Source organism: Musa acuminata, chromosome BXJ1-11, assembly GCF_036884655.1.
Source record: "Musa acuminata AAA Group cultivar baxijiao chromosome BXJ1-11, Cavendish_Baxijiao_AAA, whole genome shotgun sequence".
Classification (NCBI taxonomy): Eukaryota; Viridiplantae; Streptophyta; class Magnoliopsida; order Zingiberales; family Musaceae; genus Musa; species Musa acuminata.
The window spans coordinates 1,994,083-2,007,092 of NC_088337.1; the positions used below are offsets into that span (position 1 = coordinate 1,994,083).

Here is a 13,010-nt window from a genome sequence, read left to right on the forward strand (position 1 = left end):
CTTACTATATGGCTTACTAAAATAAAATGTTATATTCTTCTCACCGTAAAGTTGGGCCGTGTCGGCTTATGGGCTGTGGTACATTCTTGATCGGCGTTTCGTTAACATGAGCCCAATCATAACCAAACCCTAAAGCCCAGCCTCGATCGCCCTTAGCTGTTCCTTTAAGACAGGAAACTGCACACATACGGAAGTCAATTCCCTTCAGAAGAATTTTTGTGGATGGCCCCACTCCTTCCAACAATGAAATATGCCTTTTCCCCGAACCTTGCACATATGAGGACAGCTAACTTCCCCTCAAATGATCAAACTCGAGGCAACTGGTTACCGTCGACCCACGAGAGGCCCCTCTAAGGAAACCCCATTCTTCTTTCTCGCCTTCGCGTAAAGTATTCACTCGTCGGCGACGAGCAATCGTTTCCTCCGGCCCCAAATCGCCTGGTAACGCTCTTTTCCTCGCCCTGCCTCTTCGATTTTGTTCTCCTAACAACAACAATGGAGAAAGGTTTTGCGCAGTAATAAGGTCTGTTCAAGATCGGAATTTCTTTTTAACCTCTTTGCAAGGATTTTTTGGTCGTCGACGTTTTTATGCGATGATGCTTTCTGTTTTATTTGTATATAAGTTCGATTGAGAATTTCCATCTTTAATAGTTTGGAACGAGCTTGATTTACCCTAGCGTTGACTAGGTGAGGGGATAAGATGTTGTTACCACATGACAGGATAAATTCGGAGGAAGGAGATGCTGGCATATAACTAGCTTAAATTACTTAACAGTCTCTTTTCTTGGAGCAATTATTGAGAAAAGAGTTATGTCATTTGTTATGGTTGTGGCGACAAGTTACCCGTTCTAGCAATTTGTCACTTGCAACTAATAACAATTTGCTGTGAGATTCTTTAGAAATTAGGTCCTGGGAAAACCTAATCTTGGTCATCAGTAGTGATCTCAAAGTTGGTTATCCAAACTTATTGCAGCGGCTATGATTGTTTGATCATGTGGATACTCAATAATTGCATTTTGATGAATTTTTCACTTGTAAATTAATGTGTCTTTTCTTCATTTGTGTTATTCCACCGTTTTGCTACCATTTGTAGTGCAGATTTCCAAAGAATTCGCTATTGTTCATCGGAGGAGCTCATGCTGTTTACTTTTGCACCATCCTCTTAGTGAAACTAGCTGGAGAGAAAGAGATAAAGATTGGAAATGAGAAGATAAATCTCCTCGTTATTGCATAATCTGTGGAGGATTGATTAAATTCTGAGTGTAGTAGTTGTTCTTATGTTGAAGTAAAGATGAGTAGAACAAACAGGAGAAAGGAGGCGCCTGGGATCAATAATGAAGGCACTGCTGCCCGCACACGACCTATCAGTTTTGAAGAGATTATGTTGAGGAGGAAAAAGAAACTTACAGCAGATGGTAACGAAAGAGAAAGTCGTTTTAAGGAACACTTTGTGAAAGATGATGCAAAAGTCACCTTAGATCGCTCGGATGCTGATAGGGCTGGCATGAAGGATTTCAAAGATACCATGAAAGAGAGCTCCAAGAAGACAAAAGAAAAAATATATAAGGTGAAGGATGGTGATTTTGAAGGTATGCATAAGCATAAGCTTGAACTCTATGCTGATCACAAGCCAAAATCAATCTACAGTAGGAGTAACAAGGATAAAGAAAGAATGAACGAGAAACAGAATCATCCTAAGAGCAGAAATGGTGACAAGCTGGGAAATAGTTCTGCCAAGGAATTTGAAAAGAAACAACCAAAATATACCACTGAAAAGGAAAGACATGATGATAGAGACAGAAAATCAAGAGGGGAGATGAAAAAAAAGGAGCACAGTTATGCTGATGAAAGGAATAGATTGGAAATTGATTATTCTAGTCTGAGGAGGCATGATTTAGGAAAATCACGACACCCTGAATATGCTGAAAGAAATGATAGGAGGAAGGATGGCTCCAAGCATTATTTTGAGCAGCTCAAGTCAAAAAGGAGAAGGTCTAGGAGCCCAGAATGTGAACGAGAAAGAGGCAGGTCTGTCTCATCCTCACCTCGTGGACATAAGCGATCCTATCATGGACGAGAATATGAAGAATCTTCATCTGTATCTTTCAAAGAAAAGTCAAGGAGGAAGCATTCCGATGGGGACAAACATTACCATAAACATGGGAGCGGACTTGGTGGCTACTCGCCAAGGAAAAGAAAACCTGAGGCAGCTGTTAGGACTCCATCTCCAACTATTCCATACCCAGAACGAAAGTCAGCCAAATGGGATCAACCTCCTCCTGATGCAAAGAATTCTGGTGCTGGAGTCCCGCCTGATACTTTTAAATCTCCTGCCACTAAAATGCTTGAGCCAGCTCTAGTCAGTCCAGTCACACCTGCTGCCAAAATCCACCAGCATGCACCTTCATCAGAGATTGCATCTGTAGTAATGAGCACATCTATTGATTCTGTGCAGTTAACACAAGCAACCCGCCGGATGAGGAGACTTTATGTCGAAAATTTACCAGCATCTGCATCTGAAAAGACACTGGTTGATTTTCTTAATAATCTTTTAGTCTCATCTAGTGTTAATCACATCAAAGGAACTAGTCCATGTATCAGCTGTATTGTAAGTGGAAATTTTATTTCACATGGATGATTGAACTGTAGTTTGTCTGTTCACATGTTCTATTCAGTTTGTTGAGTTATTTGTTGATTGGTCTTATTTGCATATTTACTTTTCCGCAGTTAAATAAAGAGAAAAGTCAGGCTCTTGTTGAGTTTCTCACACCACAGGATGCTACTGCTGCCCTTTCATATGATGGAAGATCAATCTCTGGATCTGTTCTTAAAATCAGAAGGCCTAAAGATTTTGTTGAAACAGCAGTAAGACTTCTAATTATCCATATCCCTGCCATTTCCTGTTTACAACTTCTTGTATGGGTTAACTACAGTCCACACAATTATTGTGAAGAATACTGAGTACATAGAATTTATAGATTGTATGGGGGGGCTCAGAATAATGTCTTGCCTAGACCTCAATAATCATGGTGAATCTTATGTTTTTCTTATAGATACATTTTTTCAAGATTGCCAATTATAAGCAAAATGCAAGAGGTAAGAATTGAGTAAATGTTTGTTGGGTGGATGACAGACTATGGTCTTTTAGGGTGGAATGTCAGCATTTTAGTGGTCAGGATAACTTCACTTTTTTGTTAGACGTTATTATTCTCTAAACTAAAGATCCAAGAACCCAATCTATTTGTTAGAGATTCAGAAGAGATTGGTTCATTTATTGTGGTAATGTAGCAAAGGTATAATAAAAATATCTACTTGGATGATATCATTGCAAGATTTAAGCTTGATAACCATGTTCTAGTTCAAGATGAGTTTATAACTTTTGAACTTATGTTGCATCCATCATAAAGTTTTGTGCTTATCCACCTTTTGATGCTTCAGTCTTACAAATGAATTACTTTTATGGCTTGATAGTGTATCTACTGATGCCATAAATGTTGAGTGAAATATTGATAAATTATCAACATGTTCTATCCTCCTTTCCAGGGCAAGAAGTTTAATATTGTTGCTATTTCCTATATGCTGCAGACACTAAGAATCTAAATGCTCCTACTGTGAAGTAAATGTTCATGTATTGTATACAATCTCTGTATTGCATTGTGTTAAGAGATTTTTGGCATAAAGGGATGCATATGTTTATAACAAGTGATGTAGCATCATCTTCTATCTTCCTGTATCAATTGCATGGATGTGATTTGTTTGCTATTATGATACTTAGGGTGACATTGGTATGCGGTTAAATAGCCTTCTTGAACAAATCAAGCATTCACGTGTAAATCAATAGTCTTTTGACTACTAGCATATTAATATGTTACAGTTCATACCAACTCTTGACATGTTTGAAAGGCTTATTCCTGGCAAGTCCTAAACTGGTATGACTTGAAAATGTCAGATCACTCGTGGTTTATGTAACCACTACCAAATTAGATAAACTAGATGATTCTTGGATATAAAAAGTCCTAGATCTGCTTAAAAATTAATTTGATAACCATAAGTCGTCCTATTTGCTTTTAATAAGTTTCCTTTCAATACTGTGCCTGTATGACAGATAACTAAAGGTATATATTTACATTGGTGACCAGAAATCCACTTGGTGGGTCCAGTTAAATATTTCAAGTGATCCTTTTATTAGCTAAAATGAAGCAATCATGTGGCAAATACTTCCTTGTTCTTTGACTGTTAACTGACAAAGCATCTCATTTTTGTTATACTATTTTTATTAGATGTCCACTTTTACCTTTCGCCCATAGAAGATGTGTTCCAGCAGCTTAGTGTTAGTATATTTATAAATGTCCATCATGTTTTTGTTTTTCAGATTTTCATTTTTCTGGCATGTTTAGTTAATGATGTAACTGTGAATTCCTAACTGATGTTGCTGTTAAAATGAGCTGTCCATGTGAGAATGTTTTGTGATTCTCTAGGCTTCTCTGTATTGTTTGTTCATTTATTCGGTCATACTGAGTAGTTCCTAGATGCAGTTTGGTGCATTTAAATGCTAGTTATTTCATTCTAAGAGCATATTATGTCCGCTATGTTGCACTTTGTAATAAACACCTGATATTTCTTTTTGGGCAAGAAAAAACATGAAATTATTTCTTTGGACTACTTATTAATGTATTATGCTGCCATCAACTGTCTTTCTAGGCATGTGTGCACTGTCAGTTTCTTTTCTTGTAATAACCAGAAATACTTGAAGAGTGCTTGGCTGCCATCATGCATTTTTATCTTTTAACTTATATATGGAATATCCATATGCTTTTTAATATACATATTTTTTAATCTGTTTCTGATTTATAATTATATGACCCTTCTTGGTCGTGTCTGAATTATTTGATATGAAGTTCATTATTCTTGTTACTCTGAGGACTTGCATACAAAAGTGCTATGAAAACTTCCACACAGTAGTATGTTCTGTTGCTTGAACTATGGAAGTAAATGTCTTATTTTGTTGTAGCTTACTGTTTCTTTTATGTTGAGATCCTGAAGATTGCTCTTGAGGTTTCTATTAGCAGCTATTTTTTCACTTTTGCTATTTTGGTTTGCATAAGGCATGATAATTATATTCCACAATGAAACATTGTCTGACTATCATGTTGGAATCTCTTTTAAATAGGGTATTTTTATTGGGTGTATCATAATTCACATTCATGATCGTGACAAAGCGGGGACTTTATAAAGCTGACTTCCAGGTGTAGAGCGATGTACTGCTTATACTCGGAACTGATTTCTGGTGATTTTGACTTTCAGTAGAGTCCTTCCTGGTGAATCATTCTTTGGTGTTTGCTTTAAATTTATGGCAAACTTGACAAAATGATGTCAGCTGAACTATCATCAAGAATGCTGGCACTTTGGCACAACTTGAGGTTACATTATCGGAGAAGTCAAAGATCTGGTTCACGAAGGATATTATTTGTCTATTTTGCAATAAGATGTGTTATATTTTATGATGGTTCTCTGTCATTTTGATATGAACTGAAGGGGCAGTGCAATTTTTTCAAAAGTTATCTAGCTTGTCCATTCGATTTTACTGCATCCATATTGTTCATCAGTCATTGGAACGGATCATAGAGGTGGGGGTTTTGTCTAAAATAATTAGCTAAAAGTCCTAGTTTCCTTATTCTCTAGATGTCATGATTCTTCTTTCAAAATTTTTAATCTAGGTAAAGGTTTTTCATTCAACAAATAATTTGTGGCTAAATTTCTTAGATGACAATTAGATATGTGTCATCTTAGGAAATAATTGAAGTTTGATATCTTCATTATTCTTTTGCAATTATGACGTAGTTTTGAAACTTAACTAGAGGCAAGTCCAAGAGCCATATTCGTTTTGCCTACACTAATAAATTGTATGTCACATGAGTTCAATTAATTGAACTTTATCTAGAAATATTTTTCAAATGCAAAGAATTACTCTTATATATTTACTGTTGACTTTAGCGAACAAGTTTCAGTAGTTATTATGCGCTGATAGAAGATAAATCTTTGCCTATTTTCTGTCCTTTGCTGTGTTCTTACCAGTATTAGTGGTTCTTTAATTATCATTTCTTGTATGTCCTGTAGGTTTTTGAAGTTTTTACCATTTGATCCTTATTGTTGATGCTAAAATGAGAATTAAATAATTTAATTCTGAAATAGATATCTAAGTTGCTTACTTTAGTTCATTGCTTTAGCACAATCACTTAATGCATCATATTTCTTTTAAGTGGATTATCAGAAAATTATTGTACTTTCTTTGAATGATGTGTGAAACCATGCAGATTTTTTGGCCGTGACATTGTTCCATATCTTATTCTTCTTTATTCTTATTGTGTGTTGGTTATGCTTACTGCATCTACACTCATCTTTTGAAGGATATTTTGAACTATTGTTTGTTAATGACTGCACAACGATTTTCATATATTCTATGAGTTAAGGACTGATGCTATTGGGCATGGGCCTGCACCTGCCTAACTTTGCCATCACATCACAAAACCTTTTTGCCATGTACGTCATGTATCTTGGCATGAAGGTGTGTTATGTATCTTGCAGAAAGGTTAGCCAGTGCCTCTGTACCAAGAAGTGGCAATCCTTGTTATCAGTTGTTCACTTAGGCATTGGTAAGATTTGAGAGGTCATACTCAAACATGCCAATAGCTTAGCTGATGAGGATCTTAGTTGTTGATAGCAAGATCCTGGGATAGAATCTATCCCACCTTCGCCACTTCCACTTACTGCCCCATAAAAAGAAAGAAAAAACTTAATACTTGGTCATGTCGAACTACTTCAAAGAAATATTTTTAGTTTTATCACAGGAGGAATCTGGTAAAGTTGTGCATCTGACTCATAGGCAAATACCTCTTCCAGTTGCTTACCCATCTTTAGAGGGACCACCCTTTGTTGGATTTCCAGTCTATTTAGTAAAGAAATCCATTTAGTGGACAATATTCAATAATAGGATTTTTGAAATGCTGAAGATGAGAAGACCAACATATTAACTTAAGCTTTTAAGCAACCACTATTACTCAGCTCATCTTATATCTATGCCTTCTTGAGCATTTCCCCATCTGTATTTGGCTTCCTTGCTAGAGCCAAAGAAAAGCCTATGAAAACTAATAACTTGGCATTGCCATTTGACATATATGAGAACCTTTCTAGGGTTAGGCTTGGAAGAAAGTTCCATCAAGTTGGATATTACTAAGGTCTAAACTGAATGATTCTTAGAGCTAATATAAATGCAAGTTACATCATTTATGATGAGAGGGGCAGAGAAAGAACTTGGTTTTCTAAACCTACAACAACAATAACAACAAAGCTGTAAGTCATTTATTTTATGTTGGCTGTGGGTTTTTTGCCGCTATTGAAATGTGTAAAAAATTATATATTTAGTTAAGTTAAGAGGATTTGAATAATTATTTATAGTTTTTCTTAGGTCTTTTTAGGTCTTCCTCTATCTTGTACCACTAATGGTAATCATTTCACCATTTTCCGTAGGTCTCCTAAGCATATGTCTATGCCAACTTAGACTATTCTCTTTCATTTTATCCTTTATTGAAGTGAGACATTTCTTTTATCTTAACTTAGTTTTCTGAACCTAAGATATTAAAAATCTCGGCAATAATGCTATATTGGTGATGGAGGGAAAAGGGTGGTTGACACTGGTGGAACAAGTGTTGACCAGTTTTAGATGGCTATGTGGGAACCTAGACTCGCACCAGCATTTTAATTTTTTTCTGTTTGTTGTGCATTAAGATGTGCAGGATATCTAATCGTTTCCAGTTAGCGCACCACATAGACTCATGCCAGCATTTTAAATATTTTCTGTTTGTTGTGCATTAAGATGTGCAGGATATCTAATTGTTTCCAGTTAGCGTACCACATAGACTCATGCCAGCATTTTAAATATTTTCTGTTTGTTGTGCATTAAGATGTGCAGGATATCTAATCGTTTCCAGTTAGCGTACCACATAGACTCATGCCAGCATTTTAAATTTTTTCTGTTTGTTGTGCATTAAGATGTGCAGGATATCTAATCGTTTCCAGTTAGTGAATTATTTGTCTTGTCACTATTTATTCTTTTCTACTTTAAATGAACATGTCCACTTAGCTAGCTTGTATGTCGATTGTTCTTTCTTTACACTTATAGATAAATTCATGTGTTGCAAAGTAAAAAAAAGTGGTCACATCAATGTTGATGTCATATAACATGTTCATGTATGGTTGCCATTTATCCAATATCTGAAACTAATCCTCAGTTTTGCATTTCCATTCCTGCATCATGGGTAGTGTTGTCCATCCTTTTGTATCTTAAGTAATTGTAGTAAGTACTAATTGTCATGTTTAAATTTTATTATTTTATCTATAGTGTGTGTGTTAAATCTTCTTAGCTCTTGCAAGTGGTTTCATGTGCGACAAATTTTCTACCGATAGAAATGGAAACGTTTACTGTTATTCTCATATCTCATTTTTATGTACTGTTATCAACAATTTATCTGGTATCAGCAAGCAAACCCAGGTTCTTATTTTCTGCTTGTGCACTTTTGTTATTAGTGTCATCCATCACTGTCTATGATGGGAATATGATAGGTTTGTTTATGGATTTAGGTACAAGTAATAGTAACCATACTGGAACCTTATCAGACTAGCATATACTGACTGGTTTGGTTTGGTATGCCCCAGTACACTTTAAAAAGTTATTTAACATGTTGGTATTTAGCAGCTGGTATATGATTCTGGTACCATTCAATACACAATGATATATGACTGTGTTCAACTGTGATGTCAATTTGTTTGTCTCCTACATCTCTAGTTAATGTTATTTCATCCATGGAAATGCTGTTTTCTGATTGTCTTTTCTTCATTTGTAAACTTTGTACCCATAATGAGTATCTAATTTTGCTATCATTGGACCATCGAGTGTCCTGCCAATTTCTTGTTGGTTAATGTATGTATGCGCACTGCATATATATCTATTATGCAGTTTTTCCAGATTGTGTTTGTAGTATTTTTATACATGATTCTTGTAAGAGCTTGTTTGGATAGAGGATGCTTTCTGGGGTGTATTATGGTCGATGACCTTGGCCAAGTTTTTCAGACTTCTTATTTTCATGCAGACTGTTGCACCAGAGAAACCAAAGGAAGAGCTTAAGGTAGTAGACGATTTTGTGAAGGATTCATCCCATAAGGTACCAGTCTAGAGGCATATTATTTTTCTATTAGCTTCATGTTCTTATTGTTAATGGATATATAATGATCGATGACTGATTCACTTGCCTTTGGTCAGTTATCATAGCTTGAAATCTGTAGCATTGCATGGTAACGTAGAAAAAAATGAGGGGGTTGTTGAGACCATCAAGACCTTATGAATTTATAATTTGTTAAGGTAATTTCTTTGAGGCAAATAAAGTTTTTCTCTTAGTGATCAGTCTAACTTGTGTGCACAATTCAAAAGACCACGAATTAGAATCTGGGTCCAACACTGCCACCGATAATTAGTTGGACTGGTATGGTATCAGTGCAGGTCAGCATACTGGCACTCGGTACTTGTTGCTCAGACCAGAAAGACAAAAAAAAAAGAAAGAGGAGGTGACAGGCTTATCAGGCAATAAACTCTCTGATGGGACCAAATGAAATTGCTTGGTTCACGTATTGGTAGGCTGTCAGACTGATAATTACCCATCTTTACCAACCAGTACCATCAAAGAAAGTAGCCATCCTAAATATTATAACACTTGATTTCTTCACTTCTTAAAAGATTATTCTGCATTCATTATGCCAGTTGGATATTTTAGGAATAACCAGCAAACCATCTTATAAGATCTTATTGTAGCAAGCGAAGAACAGACATGGTTTGATCAAACTCAGTTTTCTTGTGATCTCAATTCTGTCGTCTTTTTGGAGCATAGTTTTAAATACTGCTTGGACGAGTCTATATGGGGTGCTCTTCACTAATCCCATGGCGAACCGGCACAGGGGCCAGCCCTTTTCGGGTGGTCCAGTCCAGTGTGAATGGAAGTTGGAAAAATTGAAAGGATTGATTGTTGTGTTGAAAAGTATTTTAAAACATTTTCATGAGTATGAAAAGCCTAATATACATAAACTTCCACAAATTTCTTATCTAAATGCTATATAAGATCTTAAACTTAATCCCCTGCTAGAAAATACAACTTATGTTTGTCAGATATCTGCTTAAAACTTGCCAAGTCAAGCTAAAAATTCCAACCCTCTTTGTTGTTTTCCTGTAAAATCTTATTAAATTCTCAAAAATCTTATCTAAAAAGCTGAATTTATGAAACTAATCTTAAGTTTCCAAGTCTCAAAGTTTGAAAGTCAAGGATTGTAAAAAATGTGTTGTATATAAGGAAATTACTTTCAGAGCCTAGATTTGTTATTCTTTACCTGGGACTTTCTAGTTGACCAGAGGAGAATGAAAGGCCTCCCATCTTCAGTGATTATATAGTACACCTTCTGTATTGAATTTTGACCAGATTTTGGCCAAGGCCATGTGAACTAGTTGATTGCAGTTGAAATCTACTGCATTTCGACTTTTGGCATTCAAAAGTATTGGATGAAACTTCAAAATCTGGTCTGAATTTTTCAAACGTGCTAACATCTAAATGTCCGGTAATGCTTTTTTGTGATTGCAGATTTTCATTGGAGGAATTTCTGAGGCTATCTCATCTAATATGGTAAGTTTTCAAAGATCACTTTTAAGAGAATTAAAAAACATAATCTTTATGGATGTCCAACATCCTTTTCCACTGGTTGATGGAATAAATGACAACCAGTGCCGATCTAGTTGAATGTTGATTGCTGTTCTTTCAGCTTATGGAGATTGTTGGTGCATTTGGGACTCTAAATGCTTACCACTTTGAATTTAACAAAGAACTTAATGGACCATGTGCCTTCTTAGAGGTATAAAAAATTCCCAATTCTTGCATTAGCTGCTTGAACTTTCCTGGTATTATGCTGTTGACATGTATGGTATTCAGCTAGTGATGCTGTAATTTGATGTGACAGTATGTGGATCATTCGATTACTTCAAAAGCATGCGCTGGACTGAATGGGATGAAGCTTGGTGGGCGTGTTCTAACTGCAGTTCAAACTCTTCCTGATGCCCAGGTGAGGCTATGTTACTTTCAGCAATCTGTTATGAATTTCTTGTTTGAACTGATGGAATTTTAGTTGACCTGCTAACCGTCGGTTCTCAGGAGAACGCTGAAATTGTTTCATGTTATGGTATTCCTGTGCATGCCAAGTCACTACTCGGGCCATCAACAAAAGTCCTTCAGCTTAAAAATGTGGTATGCTATACCAAATCAATTTTGGTTGTAAACCATAAACAAAAAGAGATATTTTGGTGACATGAGCATTACGATATACTTGCTATTATCTTAGTTTCCTTTAACAACTGACAATCTTCCTTTTAATCCTTGAAAGTTCAACAAAGAGGAGTTTTTGCTGCTATCAGAATCTGAATTGGAGGAAGTTATAGAAGATATACGATTGGAATGTACAAGGTGCGTTTGTTGCCATATAAATCATTATTCTAACATGTCTATCCTTTTAAAAGCATCACAAGAGTTCTTTTTTATTTAAATCGACAGGTTTGGAACTGTTAAAGCAGTCAATATTATAAGATATATCAGCAATCTTGGGACTGCTACTGAGAATTTTGAAACATATCCTAGTGGGTATTTGGTCAAGGCAGAATCTAGCATGGAATGTCCAAGTAACGATAGCAAGCAAGATGTAGATATGGCACCTCATAAAGATGCTGAGAGGCCTGGAGATATCAGGAATGATGTTGTAGAGATACAAAATAATAACAATATGCCTCTGAAAGAAATCGAGGAGAATATTATCTTTGGTGAAATAGATGGCTCAACTACTTCGAAAGATGCCCAACAGATTGGTGATGTCGCAGCTGACCAACCAATGGAGACTGAAAAGGATGTGATTGTAGAAATTGGTGCTGAAATTGGTTTGTTTTCTGAAACACCGAAGCTAGGTGAGGATGCCGCCGAGGTGGAACAAAATGCTGATTTGAGTAGCGTCACTGCCGAAAAAGCAGAATTAACCTCAGATGTCGATCCAGCATCGACAGAAAATACTTGCTTACAGACTTCGTCTGCCAAGGAAGCAGAGTTAACCAAAGAAGATGATGAGCACCTGTCCACGTACCCTACGGGAATTGACAAAGAAGCTACTAGTGACAAAGAGGATCACCAGGATTTTGATGTCAGTTTGTTTGAACCAGGCAGTGTTTTTGTGGAGTTTCTAAGGACAGAAGCTACTTGCATGGCAGCACACTGTTTGCACGGCCGGACTTACGGTGAACAGACTGTGACAGCTGGCTTTTTCCCACATGATATGTATTTGGCACGATTTCATAGATGAATGCGGCTGTGGCATTGGCCGTTTTGAGTTGTTTTCAGTAGACTTTGGTACAGAGGTTTAAGGAGGATGATATTAATCAGACCTCATGTGGTCAGAATTAGATTATAGTATTCCGAGTAGTTAAATTCATTGTAGTTACGTATATGCGACTTGTCACCAGATCACACTGATGAGGTTCCAATTAAATGGAGTGATGGGAAGTGGCCTTTGTACTTTGGACTGATTCATTGCCTCAAACGTTGTTGGAGATTCTCATGCTTTGTTGTATTGTCTGGCTTAAGTTAAATCTAGTTTTCACACAGCTGAAAATGGAAGGGTGTGTGAACTCTGTTCGTTGTTGAATTGTCTTTACATCTGTTCGTTCTTAAGCACGCGAATCTTTGGGAAAATACAACACAACGACGGTGGCAAACGGACAATTTGTGCAGGTGGAGAGAGCAACCCTTCGTCCGTCACCCGAGGAAATAAGGTGCAGAGGCAAATTGATTTCTGGGGCCAGCATCATTTATATAACAAACAAACTTTTTCTTAGGGATATGTTGAACCTTATATAACATCATCCAAGAGGAACACTATGT

At 36.5% G+C, this 13,010-nt stretch overlaps 1 protein-coding gene across 3 annotated transcripts; it reads left to right on the plus strand.

The window, feature by feature from the left end:
* The first annotated feature begins 290 nt into the window (after window positions 1–290).
* LOC135596814 (splicing factor U2af large subunit B-like) lies at window positions 291–12,699 on the plus strand. Of its 3 annotated transcripts, none has more exons than XM_065088987.1 (10): window positions 291–441; window positions 1,094–2,608; window positions 2,728–2,865; window positions 9,147–9,218; window positions 10,680–10,721; window positions 10,858–10,947; window positions 11,053–11,154; window positions 11,244–11,336; window positions 11,473–11,552; window positions 11,640–12,699. In XM_065088987.1, exons 2-10 carry the CDS (start codon window positions 1,292–1,294, stop codon window positions 12,430–12,432), a joined length of 2,727 nt encoding a protein of 908 aa, XP_064945059.1. In that variant the 5' UTR covers window positions 291–441; window positions 1,094–1,291; the 3' UTR covers window positions 12,433–12,699. The 3 variants fall into 3 exon arrangements, with proteins under 3 accessions (XP_064945059.1, XP_064945058.1, XP_064945060.1); XM_065088986.1 differs by having other exon boundaries at window positions 1,099–2,608; XM_065088988.1 differs by having other exon boundaries at window positions 383–523; window positions 1,099–2,608.
* Window positions 12,700–13,010: the final 311 nt, after the last annotated feature.

Bases quoted from the DNA above. Each gene is read 5' to 3' on its own strand.
- LOC135596814 (XM_065088987.1), top strand. From the start codon at position 1,292: ATGAGTAGAACAAACAGGAGAAAGGAGGCGCCTGGGATCAATAATGAA. The intron at 10,722-10,857 runs GTAAGTTTTCAA...CTGTTCTTTCAG, and splicing joins AGGCTATCTCATCTAATATG to CTTATGGAGATTGTTGGTGC. The intron at 11,337-11,472 runs GTATGCTATACC...AATCCTTGAAAG, and splicing joins TCCTTCAGCTTAAAAATGTG to TTCAACAAAGAGGAGTTTTT.